Source organism: Delphinus delphis, chromosome 3, assembly GCF_949987515.2.
Source record: "Delphinus delphis chromosome 3, mDelDel1.2, whole genome shotgun sequence".
Lineage (NCBI taxonomy): Eukaryota > Metazoa > Chordata > Mammalia > Artiodactyla > Delphinidae > Delphinus > Delphinus delphis.
In genome coordinates, this window is record NC_082685.1 from 163,382,735 (window position 1) to 163,404,601 (window position 21,867).

At 40.3% G+C, this 21,867-nt stretch overlaps 1 protein-coding gene across 3 annotated transcripts in view; it reads left to right on the forward strand.

The window, feature by feature from the left end:
• Window positions 1–21,867, forward strand: part of CTNND2 (catenin delta 2) — a 937,337-nt gene that overhangs the window by 549,463 nt on the left and 366,007 nt on the right. For all 3 annotated transcript variants that reach the window (XM_060009660.2, XM_060009661.2, XM_060009662.1), the window contains 2 exons: window positions 3,216–3,410; window positions 15,077–15,332. In XM_060009660.2, the coding sequence (XP_059865643.1) occupies window positions 3,216–3,410; window positions 15,077–15,332 (451 nt within the window). The remainder of the gene's footprint in view (window positions 1–3,215; window positions 3,411–15,076; window positions 15,333–21,867) is intronic.

Sequence of the window (21,867 nt, forward strand, 5' to 3'; positions counted from 1 at the left end):
ATTGGAGTATAGTTGCTTTACAACGTTGTGTTAGTGTCTGCTGTGCAGCAAAGTGAATCAGCCACATGTATACATATATCCCCTCTTCCTTGGATTTCCTTCCCATTTAGGTCACCATAGGCACTGAGTAGAGTTCCCTGTGCTACACAGTCAGTTCTCATTAGTTATCTGTTTTATACATAATAATGGATATATGTCAATCCCAGTCTCCCAATTCATCCCACCCCCAACTTCCCCCCTTGGTGTCCATATGTTTGTTCTCTATGTCTGTGTCTCTACTTCTGCTTTGCAAATCAGTTCATCTATACCATTTTTTTAGATTCTACATATATGTGTTAATATACGATATTTGCTTTTCTCTTTCTGACTTACTTCATTCTGTATGACAGTATCTAGGTCCATCCACATCTCTGCAAAGGGCACAATTTCATTCCTTTTTATGGCTGAGTTATATTCTATTGTATATATACACCACATCTTCTTTATCCATTCCTCTGTTGATGGACATTTAGGTGGCTTCCATGTCCTGGCTATTGTAAATAGTGCTGCAATGAACACTGGGGTGCGTGTATCAAGAAAAGTGTATTTTCTTTGAATCAGCAAATGTATACACCATCTCATGAAATTTTGGAGCCTATTCGGAGAAGAGGTTGTATGAGATTATTTTTTTCTTGAAATTGCCCAAAATAAAACAGACCTTGTTAGTAGGGGCCTGATATGTTCTTTCTTGCAAGAGTGGTAGAGGGCATGAATTCCAGAAGTTGCACTTTTAGCCTTTAATTCCTTGCCCCTCTTTTTTCTCCTAGTTCTGTCTCTCTTCCCATTAACTGTGCCCACCCAGCCACGAGCAACTAAAACCTGACCACAGTGGATAAAAGGAGTGCAAACAATGCTTGGTTTAAAATGCCTTAGCTCTATGCATAATGCTTAAATATGCAAAGGTATTTTGTACAAGTGTCTCCACAGGGAAATACTGTGAACTTACAGTTCTGTCAAAAGCATGCTAATAAAAAAAGTGTAGTATACTCTTCAAATATTTAATAATTGTACTATTGCATTTTTCTGAATACCAGCACATAGAAATTCTGATCTCCACAGAGGTAGGCCTTATCTTAAGATTCTTGCTCCTTGCCTAGGACCCTTGGCCATTAATTTCTGATTTTTGATACTAATAAAAATTTCCAAATGCCCAGGAAATGCTTATAAGAAGAGGATTTTCACACATACCCTCAGCTCATGTCACCACTTAAAAGATCAGCAGGTCCTTTTACTGTTCATCGTTGGATATTTTTAGCTGCTTAGAACCAAGGAATGGTGATAAAGTTACACCTCTAAATCTACCAGGGATGGATAACTTTTATTTAACTATATGACGTTCGGATGTAATGACTGTTTCCTTGTTTTTTACACTTGTAAGTCCTTGGCAATATTATCAAAACCTTCAGAGGTAGAAAGAACTGACAGCAGGAACTCAAGGCATATCGTACTTAAATAGATTCCTGGAAGATATAAGCATGTGATAATATTCAGTGTGATGTTGGCATTTGATAAATCAGATGCAATGCACCTAATTATGTAAAACAGTTATTTTGAATCTATCACTCATCTGAACGCTCTCTAAATCAGAACTTATTTAATTACTAGCAAAGGGAAAGGTAAAGAACTTGCCCACTTGATTCCCTTCCCTTCCTCAAAACATTCAGTGTTTGTTATCCAGACTGAATTCATAGAAGTCTTAGCACTGCCCCACTCCTTCAGAATTGCTCTATTCTGTTGATTTAAATATAAAGCAGCCTGTGTAAAATAAACCAGTAAAACATTTATCTGTTGGCAATTTCAAAACTTTTGCATGGCTTTGTCCTCAAATATACTAGACAAGAATATCAAATCTTTGGGGTTAGATCATGCTGAGGAAGCAGCCCAATCACTGAGCACTGAAGATGTTGGCTTTAAGGTGGCCACCGGTGAAGGCCGGGAAGCAGCAGGACAGAGGGAGAAGTGTCCACAAACACTACCAAAATCAAGGAATTCCAACTCCCTCTAACTTTAAGCTGGAATGGAGGGCTCCCAGTTGGGACGATTCAAAGGCAGTTGACAGTGAAATCCCAGCGTGCCATGCGGGTTATTAGCTTTGGAGAGTTAGCTGAAGGGTCTTTGCTAAAATCATCTGTAGCCTTGTTTGGGTTTTGTGTGTGTCCTGTGCTCACCATTGTTAGATAACCGTCTCTCCTTGATGCCCCTTCACTGTCCCTAGATGTCCTCCACTCCATCTGTCCCCGTGGAGATGATTCTCCTGGCATGTCTACTCCTGTGACTCTGGCTTTCCCTCGGACGAAATATTCGCTCTCAGTCAACATCTTCTTTTTCGTGTGTCAACTCAAGCTCTTAACCCTCACGAGAGTGTTTCCTCTTGCGCAGAGTTTCCCTGTCCCACAGCACTGCTTCAAAGCCACACCTCCTCCTATACAGTGAAGAAAGAAAAAAAAAAGACACAAATAAGGATTTACGACCACTACAGGCAAATGCTATGTAGCCTCGATTTATAAATTAAACCAGTTTGTGGCAACCATTTGAACTGTTTCAGGGGAAGGTAGACTAAATGCAGATCCTTCCATTTGGAGGGTAAGAGTAAAGGAAAACGTAACTTGAAAACCTTTTTCTTTAAAATCTGCTTCTCTCAGGGATTTAGACTACTGTTAAGTCCGAACATTTTGGTTCATTCATTGTCCAGGGAAAAACTGCTGATGAGAGAACAAATTCTGGTCCATTTTTCAGGAACAACATCAAGATGGCTTGCCACCATGGCTTATGCATTTGCTCATCGTTTTAAATAAGAATTCCTGTCGTAAAATTTCAGGTGCAAGGACTAAGGCATAATAAGAGCTTTTTAGGTTTGACTTCAATCTGACTGATCTCTTTAATGAGGAAACCTGTTACATTCGTTAGGCTGGGAAAGATGCTGTTTCACTGGCCCTGTTCAATGGGCATTTATCTCAGAATCATTATCATCCTTATACAGAGATCAGGTTCGGGCACAAAGCAAGGCAGCTGGGTGATGCAGATAAGCTGATCAGCTTGACCTCTTCCTGCCATTCATCTGATTTTCTGCAGAGTTCAACATTCCTGTCCCCCCCAGATTCAAGTACGTCTTGGTTAAAACAAGTTCTGTTTGAATGTCGGTCGGGTCTTACTGTCTCCTTGTCCATTCCTTTCAGCTGGGTCCCGGGCCTCATACAGCAGCCAGCACGGCCACCTGGGCCCGGAGCTGCGAGCCCTGCAGTCCCCAGAGCACCACATAGACCCCATCTATGAAGACCGCGTCTATCAGAAGCCCCCCATGAGGAGTCTCAGCCAGAGCCAGGGGGACCCTCTGCCGCCAGCACACACGGGCACGTACCGCACGAGCACAGGTGTGTATTCAGGACCCCGATGGGGGACCTGTCCACAGAGGGTGGGCCTGTCCACAGAGGGTGGGCCTGTCCACAGAGGGCGGGCCTGTCCACAGTGGAGTGGCCTGTCCACAGGCTTGTCCATGGACGGGGGCCTGTCCACAGATGGGGGCCTGTCCACAGATGGGGGTCTGTCCACAGAGGGGTGGCTTGTCCACAGAGTGGGGCCTGTCCACAGAGGGGTGGGCCTGCTTGGAAGCTTAAAGAACACTCCCTTGTGAAAGGGGTGTGTGTGCGTGTGTGCGTGTGTGTGTCCTGTTTCCTCAGAAGCATTATGATACACCTGCTTCTCTCGTTAATGTTGGTGATGAGGATAGAAACCAAATATGACTCCACTTTAGCTCCCTGAGTAGATTGTAAATGAAATAAGTACAGGGGGGTTGTCAGCTCATTTTGTCACACAGGCAAATCGAAGGAGCAGTACCAATTTTTTGTACATCGTTATTAACGTATTTAATGACTATAACTACTTTAGGAAAGCACGGTCACTGTACAGGACATATAAAGGCATACGCCTCATGCTGGTAACTTTTTTAATGACACAGTCTACCTGTTTGGCAAGCTTGGTGGGAAGGAAGCATAGTTACTAAAAAATGTAGCATATTTTGTAAAGCCAACTGAGAATTTATTTCATACACACTATTAGGTTGAATCATATGAAATTATTTCTGAAAAGTCGGTTATTGGCAATTGCATATGGTTCATTCAACTGTATAGCTTTCCTGGATTAAATATATATTTTAACTTGACACAACCTTAGGCCACGTGAAGAAGGACAAGTGTTTTCCAGAACATGACGCCATTTGCAAAATAACTGGTCAAGTGTCATGATTAAATGTGCTCCAGCACACTTATCTTAACTGTAAAATCAATATCGTTAAGATACTGAGAATTGCACTTCCTCTAAAGCCTCCCATGGCTAAGTTAGCTTAGAAAACATTATGCTGCCGGTCTGCAGACAGTAGAGCTGTCTCCTTCATTTCTAATGATACACATTATCATCCCGGGCAGGGGCCGAGGTATGGGGATGCGGAAGCTCTGGTCCAGGCCTTGGCACCGGGCGCTTCATCTTCAGACTGTTGTAACTTCCAGTTCCCAAGAAGTAGATCATAGCAATTTTGTTAAACTTCATTGTGATACTAACTTATATGTTTTGAAATCCAGGCAAGCTACGTTGCTTCTCTAGCTGATTATTGATATTTACATTTCAATATTTCACTGCATCATAGGAAGAAAAGCACAGAATACTCCTTGATTTTACTCTTGACGTTGTAAATGCCATCCAGTGTTAATAGTACATATCTTAGTTTAGGTAGAAAGAATACCCATTTATTCTTCTGTCAGAGTTTCTCTCACCTTCAGCCTGCTAACTCTACTCCAGTCTGAGGCTGGGCTAGTTTAACATTTAGCTTGTTGCATATTATTAACTAGGGTAATTTTATTTCCACCCACTCCTTATAAAAGACAAAGATAACAATCTCGGTGACATTCAATATCTAATTTGAAGAAAAACTGACAACAAAAGGGATTATGTTGATTCTCTGTTCCATATTCATAGGCTTTTAGAATTAGCTCTCGTTGATAAACTTCTGGAGGTTTAATGAAAAATTAGCTACAATAGGAAAAAAGTATTTCATTCATCGATCTCAAATTAAGGACCAGGACTGATGTTCACACTTAACAACAACAAAAAAAAAACAATGACGACAACAAAAGTAGTGTTTTCTCTAAGCCAGGGGTTGGCAAACGATGGCCCACAGTCTAAATCCAGCTCGTCACCTGTGGTAGTAGTGCTTGCGCGTTAAAAACGATTATCACATTTTTAAATGGTTTGCGGTCAAAAGATGGATAATATTTGGGGATATGTAAAAGTCATATGAATTCCAAATTGCGGAGTCCTAAACATTTATTGGAATACAGCCCCACCCTTTTGTTTCCAGATCATCTGTAGTTGCTGTCACCCTGCAGCAGCCCAGTTGAATAGTGACAGAGACCATATGGTTGGTTAAGCTGAGAATACTTACTTGCTGGCGCTTTACAGAAGTTTGCTGACCCCCATTCTAAGCCATCAGTGGAGAACCAGGCTGAATGAATAAATGAGTGTTTTTCTCCTATCTCTCCTCTGAGAGAAGGCAGGAGGGTCCTCTGAGTGCTTCAGAGGGGACAATCTGTTTGCCCAGCCCTTTCCCACTAATAGTAACCTCTGTCCTGGCCGAGATCTGTTGAGGTATGCCATCCAGATGCCCAAGACACCCTCCCTGCCCGCATCTTTGAACTTGCAGCACTTTTGAGGAAATATGCTGATTTCTACAACACTATGGAAATTTACAGAAGTCCATGAATGGTCTCTTGGGAACAGGTGGGGAGAAGCCATGTCTCCAGCTCCTAAGCGTAAAGCCACAAGCCCTCTCTCCCTCACCCCTGCTCAGGTTACTCCCTATTTCTATCCTGAATTCATTTCAAGTCCTTACCCTCTCCCAGCTAACCCTGCACCTCCAGGAACTGTCTCTATCAGAACCCACATGTTTGAGAAAATGCTTTTCATACAGGTATATATCTCTCACTTATAAATTACATACATATTATACAATAGTATTAAATTATATCTAGTAGAGGCAAGATTAAACTTCAATAAAGAAACATTTTAAGATTGCTTTCCCAGGAATTCCCTGGCGGTCCAGTGGTTAGGACACCGTGCTCTCACTGTCGGGGGCCCCGGTTCGATCCCTGATCGGGGAACTAAGATCCCACAAGCCGTGCAGTGCAACCAAACAAATAAAGTAAAAAAAAAAAAAAAGATTGCTTTTCTATATCCAGAGGGTTATTTTTCACATCCTCTGTGCTATACACACCCCACACTTAGTGCCACCACCGGTACAGACTTTTAAGAAGCGTCCAGAGTCAGAGCAAATACCCTAATTCCTTGGGAGAAGAGGACAGGTTCTTACGAGGCCTGTTAGACCTGAACTGTTCCGGGGTCACTGGCTTTTGGCTCAGATCGGTGGCCAAGGCGGCTCTTCAGCCTTACCTCTCTGCTGTGAAGTAAGGCCACTGGCCGGAGGTCCTTCAGTTCCATCTGTAGAGCATTTCCAGAGGATACTTCCAGGAGAGTGGGGCAGGGGAATTGAAGGCCACTTGCTGCTCTTGAGGGAATCCCCACTTGGGAGTGAAGTCAAGTGTATTGGCCTTAACAATTTGGGAATTACTGGGTGGTGCTGTCGCGTCAAGCAGGTGAGACAGGATGACAAAGCATATAGCATGTCTGCCACTTTCAGCCATGGTTCTCAATGCTTTGAATGTACTTACTAATCCTCAGAACCGCCCTATGAAGGAGGTGCTATTATGATGCTCACTTTACGAATCAGAATACTGAGGCACAGAGATGTTGAGTAATCTGCCCAAGGTCACACAGGTGGTATGGAGCCAGTCTTTAAAGCTTCACACCCAGGCAGTTTTGCCCTGGGACCTGGGCTCTTAACAGTCATCTTGGTGGACCCTGCATTTGTAAAAATCATCATTCAAAAACAAAATAAAGGGCTTCCCTGTTGGCGCAGTGGTTGAGAGTCCGCCTGCCGATGCAGGGGACACGGGTTCGTGCCCCGGTCCGGGAGGATCCCACATGCCGCGGAGCGGCTGGGCCCGTGAGCCATGGCCGCTGAGCCTGCGCGTCCGGAGCCTGTGCTCCACAACGGGAGAGGCTACAGCAGTGAGAGGCCCGCGTACTGCAAAAATAAATAAATAAATACACACCCATTTTCATCTAGAGAGCGTCAGGATTTCCTGTGTCCTGCGTTAATCAGATAATATCTGTTGAAAACAAACCACGTGCTCCATGGGCTTCAGGTCCAAAGAAGCTTAAACCAACTTTGTCCTCACGCATGCTCATTTTAGTTTCAGAGAAGGACCTAAAATAGGACAAAATAACTGGTAATGGAAGGTAATATATTAAAGGCTAAATGAATATTCCAGACAAAAATGAAGACAGAGTATTAAGAAAAGCACCAAAAAACTAGAACATATTCAAAATTAAGCAAGCAGGATCATTACAAAAGAGAAAAGGACATCCCTCAACTGGTGACACTGGACTCAGAGGCTCAAAAGTAACTCCTTTGAAAGGTCAGCCATTCAAATTAGTTTCTTGGATGCCTGACTCACTTGCTTAGATTTGGCACAAATTCAACTAAACTGAAATAATTTTACTTACTAATATGTATTTTCCTCTCACAGGAAAAACTGGGAAAAAAAACTCCCCTCCTCTTTATACAATTGCAAAATTAAAATGACCTTAACTGTAAAAAAAAACAAAAAAAAAAGCACAGAACAACACATACTGTCGTTTCTTTCCTAGATAACATGTAACTCAAGATTGCACTATACACGATTCCTGCCGCCCTCCCAGGTCATCCTGTAGTTTCTCAGCAGGGAGTGGGGCTGTGGAATGGTACCCACTCTTGGTCGCTCAGTACTTCAGCTCTGCTTCCACCTGGCTCAGGGTCCCGGGCATTATCTCCCGTGGCCACTCTTCTCTCCCATCCCTGGTCAGGCCCGTGCTGACCCCATCCCTGGGCCTCCCTTTCCAAACACCACTAAGGCCATCCTGAGTCATAGATTGTACCAGAGCTGAGAGATACACTGAGATGACTATACCGAGAAGAGCAGGAAACAGCTGTAGTCCTCGAAGATGAGACAGATTGAAGCTCCCTAAACTTCCCCTCCAAAGGTGATTTCTCAGTTAGCTTCTCCCCCTATACCCAACCTACCGCCATCTTTTTTCCATCCCTCCGTCTTGGCCGCCATAGTTACCCTCTCACCCTTGTTACTTTATTATGAAGACTGACTTAGATCCCGGTTCAGACAAGAAGCACAGTCTACCTTTGGGTGTTCAAAAAGGTCCTCGAGCCTTTCCCAAACCAAAAAACTTCCTGACCATAATGTCAGAGCCTTACGTGCGTGCATTTGTATACATTTGTGTGCGTGTTAGAGAATCTGGGTTGACGAATCCCACTTCTCCCCTCTCCCACTCCAGGGTGGTGGATGGTAAAACATGCAACAGGGTTCACAACTCAGACACAAGAAATCAATCGGATTTTATTCAGCTGGGCCAGGACTCTGTGGACCATGGCTGTGTCAGGGAGCATGGTCTGAAGAGGGTCTTCTGCCCGCACCCCAGACCTAGCTCTGACCCTTCCTGCTTGGGCACCCCAGCCAGTGCTGGACAATGTCAACTGAAAGAAAAATGCACAACGTGAGAGGTGTGAGTTGTTTTATTTGGGGCAAAATGAGGACTATAGCCTGGGAGACAGCATCTCAGATAGCTCTGAGGAACTGGTCCAAAGGGGTAGGGGGAAAGGTCAGTATAGATGTGATTTTGGTGAAGGGAGGGGTCCATGCAATCAAGCACATATTTTTTGCAGAAGGTTTCTGCTAGTCACCAGGAGCAGATGTCACCGTTAATGATTTTAGTGCTTTTCTAGATATGAGGAGATGCAGGAAGTGGGCTCATAAAATCTTCCCCTGAAAGTATCTAACTATCTGAAGACCTGTTCTGCCAGTTTTACCCAGAGCACAGAGGGCAGCATTCCTCATCTCCACCCTGAACTCCTTTCAGGGGGTGTTGAAGGTCAGCGGTCGCAGCAGCTTGTGATTTCATCCCTGTAGAGGCAGGTGGCACGTGCCAGCTTTTAGTTGGCAACAAGAACCACAGACCTTTCCCCCCACTCTGTCCCAGCAGAAGGGAGCAGGCTTGGAGGATGACCACCCCAGCCTCCCTGGGCCCGGATGTGACTTTGTAGGGTGGCAGAGACAGTAGAGAAGCTGCCCCTAGGGGCACCAGGACAGGACTGAGACAGGAGCCAGCATGGTGGCCCCAGAGATCTAGCAGCACGAGAGAACATAAAAGCGTCACTTCCTGAATCAGCAGTGGTCGCCACTCAACAGGGCTCCCCAGAGGGGACCCTCTTATCAGATCCATCCGTGCTGTCTCCCTGGGCAAGGAGACAGGATGCTGTGGCTGCAGCAGAAGACCAGGCCACTGAGCAGTGAGTGGGGCAGTAGAGCCAATATCCCCACCTGCTCTTCCAGGACCATCCACCCAACGTCTGAGTCTTTACTTCTTGCGCAATGAAAATTTAAAGAGGCACACTTTTAATTTGGGCGTCGGTTTAAATAGAATATACCTTTTGTCCGGGATAAACCTTGTCCAAACAGAGCTTATATAAGAAGGAACACGGCCAGACAAAGAACATGTGACTCTCATGGATCTGCTTATGCTAAAGTCTATTAAGATGACACAGATTTTTATTTCAAACTCAAACATATCAATGACTGTCAACTTAGGAGTCCTTTGATGAACGTAAATACTTGATTCTGACAACCCCCCAAACACATCTTTCTAAACTAGCAAAAATGGCCAACATCGGCTGGGTTGATAGTCACATGCATTTCCTTTCGGATAAATGTGATCCTAAGTGGAGAAAACAAGCTTTCTGTGATGAATGTGTCAGCTTCTAATAAAGAATGAATTAGCATAGGTACGCTGCAAGGAGAAAACCTGCTAAATATCCTTATGAGGTTGACAAATATTGCAACATAACAAGAAATAAGAATGGGATGAAAATATTTGCCCATATGGAGAAAGCATTTTTTAAAAAACTTAACTTTCTGCAGCAAGACTCAATGCTTCATAAAGTTATAGAGGGATTACATAGAACCTTCATATTCATAAAATTTTATTGCTATTCTTCAATAAAATAGAAATAACATTTTCAATGAAATTCATCTTTTGAGTCCACAAAAGATATAATAGTAACAGTTTATTACTTATTAAAGGCTGTTACTTCAAATTGTAAAAGTGATTGCTTCCCACTGGAGTAAGTCAAATTAGATCCTCCGTAACCTCTTAGTTAAAATTTTTACCTCTTTTAAATCTAAAAAGTCAGGGGCACATGATTACCCAACTGGAAATTTTTAATGAGCCCAGTGATAAATATCATCTTAAAACCAAGAAGAGCTTCCAGATGCTTACCTATATCAATTCACCTAAAATGGTGTAAATACAAAGTAATTACAGCTGAAGGAGAACAGAGTGTTTGCTGGTAGAACAGTCGATAAAATTTAGAAACAGCAACATCGACACCAGTAATCAACATCAACACTAATAATAATCCTGCATTAAATGCCTCCCCCCCACAAACATAATGACATATGAAGTTAAAAGATTATGTTAAATTTACCCTTGAATATTTTTCCATTGAGCTCAGCTTGGATCAACCTGTGCAGAGTGCAGAAAATTGGAAGACATGTATAATTCAGTTCTAGATGATAATACTATTGGGAATATAGTGGATTGGGTGGTGAAGGTTCCTCATCCCTGAAATGATAGAGTTGTTATTATTTAAGTAATAACTTTAAAGGTATATAGGCCATGTTTTTGGACCCATTGTCACCTAAACCATTTTTATTTTCTGAGCTTGCAGAAGGAATGTTATTTAATCAGCTTATCGTTTGCTTACTTTGTATTTTGTAACATGTGTAAAAGTATTTTATGTTTTCATATCTCTCTATGTACAAATATACATAAAAGCAAAGATAAATAATATGAAAACAAAAATAAATGTTTTTTCTTTCTTCTGTTGAACCCTACTTTATATTCCATCTCCCAAGTTTCTTCATGTGCCAGAGTCTTGTATTTTATTCTGTTCTCCTTTTTTTCCATTGTCAGTAAATAATGCATGTAACCATCTATCCTCATCAAAATAGAATGTTTGCTTTTATTAAAAAGGATCTCCCTTCCCTTCTTTCAAACAAAATACAACACATAAAACATCTTTTTTTTTCCCTTTACGCACTAGACCTTTATTTGTGTAGCTCTTCGGAAAACAGATAATTTCATGAGCAGCGTGAAAAGGCGAAGTATCAGGTCAACTGCTGAAGAGGCTACTTTTAAAATCTCCCCGAAGAGGCTACTTTTAAACTCTCCCCAAGGAGACCAGCAGTGTGATTCATTGAGTCGGAAGAGCTTATTGAGGGGAGAGGGGGCTGTTTGCAGAGCAGGTGAGAAGAGAGAGGAGTGTTTACAGAGCTGATAAAGCACCTTTTACTTCAAATGTTTGCCATAAGAAAGTTCAGTTGAATAGAGTAATCCTCCAAGGTGGGTGATTTGGTCAACTGAGCTCTAAAACTCAAATGAGAGCAAACATAGGCCATAACGTCGTTTCGGGTTCCTCCGTACCATCTTGCGAACAACCCGAACGCACTTTTTGGCCAACCGAGTATAACAGGACAGAAATTAAGGGAAAATTTGTGTTAAAGAAAAGTCTTTTAATCGTGTGAGCGGTATCGGCTTATCTGTATTAATAGAGAGCCGTCTGCATCAAACACACCGCAGTCTGAACAGGCAAAAAGGGAGAAATCAGTGTTAACGTGTTGAAATCAGTCTTTTACCTCATGCTTAAAAAAGTAGAAAGTATTACATTGTTACATTACCGATGGCTCGTTTGAGATCTCTTCGTTTCTCATGCATTTTCTTCTATATGATCATATAACCTACCCTTTAAAATAGTGTATTTTTCTCCCCATTTGTATTGCTATTTTGCATTATTTTCCTTGCATTGATCAGTCTCTAATTTATTTGAATTTGACAGTATCAGTTTGAGTTCTAATTTTATATTTTGAAATTCTCATCGGGTACTCTATTTATTGTGACCTAAAAAAGTTGAAACTTATGGCTTCAGGAATGATACTTCTGAAAGGCCATTTGTCAAGTGACAGAAATGTGATTGCGATTTTTTTTTTTTTCAAATATGATCTTTCTGGAAGTTGTTTACCCGTCTTAAATTTCATAGTCCACTCTCTTTTTTTTTTTTTTTTTTGCGGTATGCAGGCCTCTCACTGTTGTGGCCCCTCCCGTTGCGGAGCATAGGCTCCGGACGCGCAGGCTCAGCGGCCATGGCTCACGGGCCTAGCCGCTCCGCGACATGTGGGATCCTCCCGGACCAGGGCACGAACCCACGTCCCCTGCATTGGCAGGCGGACTCTCAACTACTGCGCCACCAGGGAAGCCCAAGGGATTGCTTTTCTTAAACTGCTCGTTATACTATGTTCTTTTTTCTTTAATACCTTTTGTTTTCCCCCTTTTTCCTGGCCGTGCCACGTGGCTTGCAAGATCTTAGTTCCCCGACCAGGATCAAACCTGTGCTCCCTGCATTGGAAGGGCGGCGTCCTAACCACTGGACCACCAGGGAAGTCCCTATTCTTTTTAAATTTATAGTCCTTTGAGAGTTTCTGGTGTGGCTAGTTAGCTTGTTTCCCTTACCTATATTGTCTTTTTTTTTTTTTTTTTTTTTTTGCGGCACACGGGCCTCTCACTGTTGTGGCCTCTCCCGTTGCGGAGCATAGGCTCCGGGCGCGCAGGCTCAGTGGCCATGGCTCACGGGCCCAGCCGCTCCGCGCCATGTGGCATCCTCCCGGACCGGGGCACGAACCCGTGTCCCCTGCATCGGCAGGCGGACTCTCAACCACTACGCCACCAGGGAAGCCCAATATATTATCATTTTTTTTAACAAGAGTGTTTCTTCACGTTTCATTATTAAATCCTGATCTCTGCCATTTTGCCCTCCCTTCCTGTTAATCACTATATCTAATGTATGAATAACAAATAATTTTGCATAGAAAAGGATTTTTTTCTGATATTAGTAACCCTTTTCAGCAAGCTTAAGTGCAGATATTTAGTTCCTGAATGGAAAACATGCATTTATCTGAAAAATGTCAGGTTATAGTTAGTTTTCCCCGTTTGCCCTTGATTTGCTGGCTGGCTTTTCACAGCTCCTCTAGAAAATGAAATTGTGTTTACCTCCTTGCATTTGTTCTTCCAAGAGCATGGTTATGCCTGGCCTGAATTTTTAACCCCTGTCCCCATGACATAAAGCACATTGTTCATAAATTTTAAAACATGACTTTTAATTAGACATGCTTGTAAAATTTTGGAGACAATCTAAATGCTCCATAAATTGCCTAAAGACGTAAGACAGATTTTCTGGTTGTGAACTTAATGCTTATTAGTCTAATCCAATGACTTTGAAACTTAATCCATCAGGGCAGCCCTCATCATTTCGAAATACTGCTCTTCTGGGAAAATAGGCACTTTTTGTTTAGAAAGTTTTCTTAAATATTTTTCTAGTCTTCACCATGTCACAGTGCCTAGTCTCCTAATTTTGGTTATTATAAGATTAAGTATTAAAAGTTCTTTGGAATGAGAAGCCCTGAACTCTGTTAAAATCAGCTCTCATATTAGGATATGTTTCTCCAGTTCACTTTGCAACTTTTTGTCATTCCGACAGGATATCCTTAACTTTTAACATTAACGTTGTTTCCTCAATGTGACATAATTTCTTTTGTATTTGATTTCACATATGTCTTCTAATGAGAGAGAGGATAAAATAAGCTCTATCACCATCCACTATGAAGCTCTCAGAAAGTCCGAGTTGTGGGGTGTGATTCGTAATCGGAAACTAATTCCACGTAGAGCTTGCATGGTAAACGGCCTTATCTAGACACTGGCTGTATTTGGGATATATTCCGATCTACAATGCTAGAAAGTAAAGGTGCTGTCTAATATCGATCATGGCTAAATATCACAACAATTAATAACAGGTCGCATTCTATTAATATGGAAGATGCTATTTTCATTGTATATGTCAACTAAACCTTAGACGTCAAGTATTTCTGAGAACCAGATAAAAATAATGACAGGAAACAAACTCCAAAGAACCCAGGAAGGAAACAAAAAACTGAAATTCAGTTTGGAAATAGTCAAACCAATTTTAGTAACTGGTGTCAAATCTTCTCCAAACAATTTAGGCGTATTGAAAAGATGCAAATACTTCTGGAAAAGCCAAGTCAGCTTCTTATTTTGTTTGTGTTGCAGTTGGGCAGGTCTTCATCTCCTCTCCCATGCCCACCCTTCACCGAATGTATTTGTTACTATGAAAGCTCAACTTGAGAAAGAGGCATATAAAACTCCTGTGGGTGTTTGTTAAACTTTACAAGAACTAGGACAGTCCTGCATTTAATGCTCGAGTACTAACTATGGACCTGTGTTCACCTCCACCCCCATGCATACACATCCTCTCACGTTGCCTTATTTTCTTTTATTTAGGAGAAATTAACCACATTACTAAATTTCTTTCACACCCTGAATAGAATTAATGTAACATCACCTGAGCGAGCACTTTCTGAGTTTTCTCAACCTAAACAGTAAAGAAGTCACTGTACACGACTCCTTAGATGTTCCTTACATTTCTTCTGGGTTTTAGCTCCGCACAGAGTTTACATTTCCGATTAACAAACCTTCTCGTGGAGGTTGGTAAGCAGCAAACACACCGCAGATGTGTTTTTGCCCTAGAGTGGAAAGGTTTATTCCTGAAATAGCATGCTAATTATCACTTTAATGGGTAACATCGAATGTGTTAGTTCAAATATGACAGAATTTTTTTTTTTTTATTCTTTCAAACCCTTGTTTTTGTTTTTGTTTTTGTATGTGTGTAATTTTCCCCCCTGCCTAGACCTGGTTAACCGTTTCTGTGAGCAGGTCCTCAATTTTTTACTTTGTCCCTACTTTCCTGTCCTAGCCCCGTCTTCCCCCGGTGTCGACTCCGTCCCCTTGCAGCGCACAGGCAGCCAGCATGGCCCGCAGAGCGCTGCCGTGGCCACCTTCCAGAGGGCCAGCTACGCCGCCGGCCCAGCCTCCAGCTACGCGGACCCCTACCGGCAGCTGCAGTATTGTCCTTCTGTCGAGTCTCCATACAGCAAATCCGGCCCTGCCCTCCCTCCCGAAGGCACCTTGGCCAGATCCCCGTCCATCGATAGCATTCAGAAAGATCCCAGGTGGGTATCAACCTTTTTCTCTTCCCAATCACTGCTAAAGAGGTTTTTCAAACCAGGCCTTGTTACTACATGATTTCTTTTTGCGTCGCGTTATTGCCTCCATGTCACCGGCTGAGTATGAAAGTGTTGACTTTGGTTGGGTTTTATAATCTTCTGTTTGATTTGGAATATTGGTATCGATCATGGATCCCTAGTATCTTCTTGGTTCAACAGCAAAGACGATCTTTTGATCAGAACATTTGTAGGTGCTTGAAGGTTTCAGCTATTTGATGAGATGTTGAACAATTTTCTTTCATGCAGTAGAAATGGAGGATTGGGGGGTTATATCATTTGACTTCAAATACTGTGGTCTAGGTATTTTCTTGTCTCAGTAGAAGCATGCTTTGTCACGCTGTATGTTTCCATTCATTAGAGTGGAAAGTGGCACACCTACCAGGTTATACTAAAAATTGGACATTTAGAAAACGCTTATTACCTTCATTTTTGTGTCTGAAAATAAACATGAGGCTGAAGTTGATTGGACATTGATTAAAAACTTGAATATAATATATTAAAGAAATTGTTATTATTGAGAAGTGTTTCTTTTTTGCTTTCTTTTTTCAACAGTGGTGAGGGATTTAGTGATACTCTACTTCTGAAATTGGAATTGAATTCCTGTAGAGTTCAATGATGTTTTATTCATAGACATTTGAGTTATGCAGAGCCCCATAAATACATAGCTGCATCTGTGAATACTATAGATACATCAGATTCCTGGTATGTCTTTGTAACGGGGCATGTGACTTGAATCTGGCGGTAAAATTCATCTCAAGGAATTTTTGGATATTTTCTCTGATAGAGCACACAAGTGCATGTGTACTATATTGAGGGGTTTGCATAGATTCTTTTGTAAAAAGAAATCACTTCTACATACATAAAAGGCAGAATGGGACCATTTTACCAAATGGGACCATTTGGTATTCTTTGAGATCGCTTCTTTAGCACCATTCAAACCTGCTTGGAGGGTTTATGTTAAATATTATACGTGGTAGAACCTCCATTGTAAAGGTGAATTGTAATAAGTGCTCCCTGTTAACTACTAGAAATAAGAAGAATTCTTATACTTACATTGTCCGGCATCCTGCTTCTCTAGATTTTCAGTCGAAACAGGGATCTCTATCGTCTTGGTCCTGCAATCTGCCCCAGATCCTTCAGTATTCTTGGCATGTGTGGGTAGAATGTTCTTCAGATAACAACACCTCAACATTCTCTATTTCTTTCTTTCTTCAATATTTATTATTTTTTTATTCAAGTATAGTTGATTTACAATGTTGTGTTAGTTTCTGCTGTACAGCAAAGTGATTCCGTTATACATATATATGCATGCTTTTTTATACTATTTTCCATTATGATTTATCCCAGGATATTGAATATAGCTCCCTGTGCTCTACAGTAGTGTCTTGTTGTTTATCCATTCTATATATAATAGTTTGCATCTGCTAACCCCAAACTCCCAATCCATCCCTCCCCCAACACTCTCTATTTTTAAATAATTTTTCTAGACATGCTATTGAAAACATGTAGAAATAGAAGCAAACTCCTAGGAAATGCTAAATAGAAAAATACATAATTGGATTGGCATTGCTTTATTGAACATTGTTTACTTAAATTGAGGCTAAGCGTTTAATCTTCAGTGGAAAGGTTTTAAAATTTCATATTAGGGGAATTTGGCTTGATAGGAACCCAAATTTATGTTTCTCTAGCTACAGCTTCGCTTCTTTATTTTATACTGTGTATTAAATGCATTTTATTTTATTAAATGGCATAGCCTTCTTATTTTATGTTACTGTCACTTTTATAGCCTTTTTTCTTCTTTCAGTGTATCATGGCTACTATCTTTTTAAGTTATGGATTATGTGACATATATTTATTGAGTGCCCACTATAAACCAAAAAAGAGAAACACCAATAAGAAATGTTAGAATGAATAAGAGTATACTGGCCACTGACCTTTTGTAGGTGTGAACTTATATACAACTCAGTGTTATAGGAATTACAGTTTACTATTTTATTTTTAAGAATGCTAAGCATTGGCTTTAAATATGTGTTAATTCTGAAAAAAAAAATCATACCACCATCCTAAGGTCAGGTATAGAATCAAAACAAACAGAACGAGATCTAGAACCAGAACTGAATTATTATGGCTTAATGTAAAAGGAACTAATAATAATAACCTGGCATTATGCAAAAGGAGTATATAAAATACAATAATGCCTTTCTTGTAGAGTTTTTTTTTTTAATAAAGGAATATGTCAAAGTGTTCAGATTTAATTGAGACAGCCCAAATCTAATCTAAAATTCTAGTCCACAGTCTAATGCTTCTTTTATGATAACATCTTTGCATCTTCTTTTGAATAATGAATTTTGGTTCTTCCTAGGTGAATATTACTAGAACGGGTATCTTTTACTTTGGGGGTTCAAAATTGTTTTTTTCAACATTATAACTTATGATTTAAACTTTTCCAGCTTTTAGATTTCTTTCAAGCTTTTATACATACATTTTTGAAGAGAATTTGTTAAAGTTTTATTTATCATTAAATACCAGACCATGTAAGCCTCTTTGCCATTGCAAACATGTATTTATAGCACATTACAATTCTCAAAGCACTTTTCCTTACATCTTTAACTTAATTCTCCTTTGTGGGAGAAAACTGATATCCCCATATTTTGTGCCTTAAATAAATGGAGAATTGGAATAAATGACCTGTGGGTACACAGGCTAGAATCCACACTTCTAGGACACGAGGCACGTATTGGCATGGGCATTTATATTTCTTTATAAAAAATAAAATGGAAAAGGAAAGATTATACTCACATCTTTTATGATTTTCTTGGAGGACGAGTAAATGGTAGCACCAGTTTTCTGTGTGTAGGAGTGAATGAAGGAATGAAGGAAATGATACAAATTGTCTAAATAGGTCTGGTCTCTCTGATAATTGCTTATGGATATGTGGTCTTTGTTTTGTTTTTCCTTTCTTTTCTCTTCTACTATCTGCCTATCTGTCTTATTGCAGACCAGTATCTTTTCTCTATTAAGGAGCTTCAGTGAGGAGTTTTCAAGCAATCATCCATTTTAAAATAAGAATTTGAAATCAAGGTAGCCCCAATTCAGTCATTAGACTTGAAACCAGAAACTCCCTGTTATCTTTTTTTTTTTGATATTTTGATGACATTTATTTATTTAGTTAGGCTATTTTATTTTATTTTTAAAATTTATTTATTTATTATTATTATTGTTATTTTTTCGGTACGCGGGCCTCTCTCACTGTTGTGGCCTCTCCCGTTACGGAGCACAGGCTCCGGATGCGCAGGCTCAGCGGCCATGGCTCACGGGCCCAGCCGCTCCGCGGCATGTGGGATCTTCCCAGACCGGGGCACGAACCCGTGTCCCCTTCATCGGCAGGCGGACTCTCAACCACTGCGCCACCAGGGAAGCCCTAATTTATTTTTTTTAATTGAAGTATAGTTGATATACAGTGTTGCATTAGTTTCAGATGTACAGCAAAGTGCTTCAGTTATACATATATATATTCTTTAAAACAATTTTTAAAAATTTTTTCTAAGCCATAGGATATGAAAGGATTGGTTCTGAAGGATTAGGTTTCTCTAGCTTACTTGGCTGAGTCATACGGATCGGGGCAAAACTTTGGACTCTTCACTTTTAATTGCCCCTGCTGTACTCCAGCAAAGAATGCACAGAGACCTTTTATGAAAGGAGATGGGGGCTTCCCTGGTGGCGCAGTGGTTGAGAGTCCGCCTGCCAATGCAGGGGACACGGGTTCGTGCCCCGGTCCGGGAAGATCCCACATGCCGCGGAGCGGCTGGGCCCGTGAGCCATGGCCGATGAGCCTGTGCATCCAGAGCCTGTGCTCCACAACGGGAGAGGCCACAACAGTGAGAGGCCCGCGTACAGCAAAAAAAAAAAAAAAAAAGGAGATGGTAGGATCTGATTACCTTTTTAAGTCAGCAATCACTTTGAAAAAAAAATTTATATATATAATGTTTGCTTTACAGCCACGTTTGCTGAGAACTTTTTGTTAATTGCATGTTCTCTTCCATAAAATGTGAATTTCTTAAGAATTATCACAGCTAATACGTTGTTGGTACTATACCAGATATTGAGTTTTATACAGTGCTTTTAAACATGTAGGCCAAATATAAATCTTTAAATTATATGAAAGGACTCATCCCAACTCAGTGATGTTGGGAGTGATACGTCATAGCATCCTTATTTTGAAAATGTGATTGATGAAATAACCAGAAAAAAAGCAAGACTAATGTACCTGGTGTACGAATGATGCTATAAATGTTCTTGTCTATATAAGAAGAAAAGTTATGGCTAAGACATTTACTGACATAACTTAATGTGTAGGTTGCAGCATGAATGGCATCTTTTAATCAAGTTGGATTAATCCCTTTTCAGGGTATTGTAATCGTTGATGTAAACTACCTCAAAAGCAGTTTTTCAAGGCTGCTAAAGGAATCTAACTTACTGTAAACATGATTCACAATAAAATTCTATCTTCTTTTTGTTATGCAGTGTAACAGAGAAATAAATGCAGTGACACATCTTTATGCTGAATTTGAGCGGAAATTAGCAACTGAATTTTCAGTTGGCTCTATCAAACTTGTTCTCCATGTTTTGTTTCAAGCCACAGTATTTGACCAATAATCTAAAAATATGCACTTTAAGGAATTACCTAGTGTATTACTAAAATTATTTTATTATTGGATGTTGTATTAGTATATATTATTAAGTAATACTGCTTATAAATATCATTAGGTAAACCTAGGTTAAGAATGTTTTCCAAATGCTGTTTTTTTTTTCATTACTTACCTGCCCACTCTATAACCACACATAGCATATAGTGAAATGAATGCTCAGGAAACAAAATATATACAAAGATGCTTTTTTAAAGGTGAAGATTTAAAAAATATTTTTAGAATCTTTATTAACATTTAAAGTGCCATTATTATGTCATTTAGGTAACATGTCTGAAGTGTTTGCAATAAAACAGTCATAATATTCTTCCTGGTTCAGTTATGGGGTGGTGAATCTCTGGGGAGTTTGTTTTTCACTTTAAATGTTCAATAATCATTTATTTAACTGGGGAAATGTCAGAGGGGGAAAAATACAGCATCTGCAATTTAAAGACCCTCAGTGTGAAGAGCACTTGGACGTCATTTATTCAGTTAGGCCAAGGGCAAGCCCAACAATTGGCCATTCAGTCTCTGTTTGAATGCCTCTCAAAATGGGCCACTCACCATCTCTTGAAGCATTTTATTAATTTCTTGAATAATGCAAGCCTTGTACACTCATTTATATTGAAATCTTCACCCCTTGTAAGTTCACTCCCTGATCTTGTTTCTGACCTTTGCAGTCACGTTAGAATACGTCTATCCCTTCTTCAGAGACAGCCCTGAGGACAGTTATTACTCCTCCGCCAGTGCCTTCTCAGTGAGACTTTTTTTAATTTATTATTTTTTTTATTGAACTATAGTTGATTTACAATGTTTCAGGTGTACAGCAAAATGATTCAGATATCTACATATATATGTATATATATTCTTTTTCATATTCTTTTCCATTATGGTTTATCACAGGGTACTGGATATAGTTCCCTGTGCTGTACAGTAGGACCTTGTTGTTTATCTATTTTATATATAGTAGTGTGTATCTGCTAATCGCAAACTCCTAATTTATCCCTCCCCTCCCCCCTTTCCCTGTTGGTAACCATAAGCTTGTTTTTCTATGTCTGTGAGTCTGTTTCTGTTTTGTAAATAAGTTCATTTGTGACATATTTTAGATTCCACATATACGTGTTATCAAATGGTATTAGTCTTTCTCTGACTTATTTCACTTAGTATCATAAGCTCTAGGGCCATCCATGTTGCTGCAAATGGCATTATTTCATTCTTTTTCTTAATGGCTAAGTAGTATTCCATTATATATATAAAATGAAATTTTATATATATATATATATATATATATATATATATATAATTTTCTTTTTAACTTAAATGAGGGGCTTAACATTCACTTCTTGTTGGGGGTGATTCCGTTATGTGATACTTCAGATTCCAGTTTTGTTATCCAGCATGATTATTATAATGCACTGCTCCTGCCACTTGGAAATATGAAAAGCACACATATATGTCCTCAGCGAGGTTTTATCAACACATGGCCAGAGCTGGGCAGGGACACAGCCCTGTAGCTCTCATTCCTTTAAACTCTTCCCTCCAGGTCCATCTGAAGGCACATATGTTCTCGGTGACTTTTCTGGGGAATATTGTAGGATGAACTCTGCAGGTGCAATGATAGCATGTAAAGAGCTTCATTCTTTAAGGAGCTTTTAAAGGTATGTGAGAGAGAAAGGTATATCCACAAATGACTGTAGTGCATTGGGTAAATAAGACAGATGTGATAGAAGTACAGAGGCGGAATTGAGTGGTTGGCCGGAACCTTGAGGAATAGTTGATATTTACATATGAAAAAA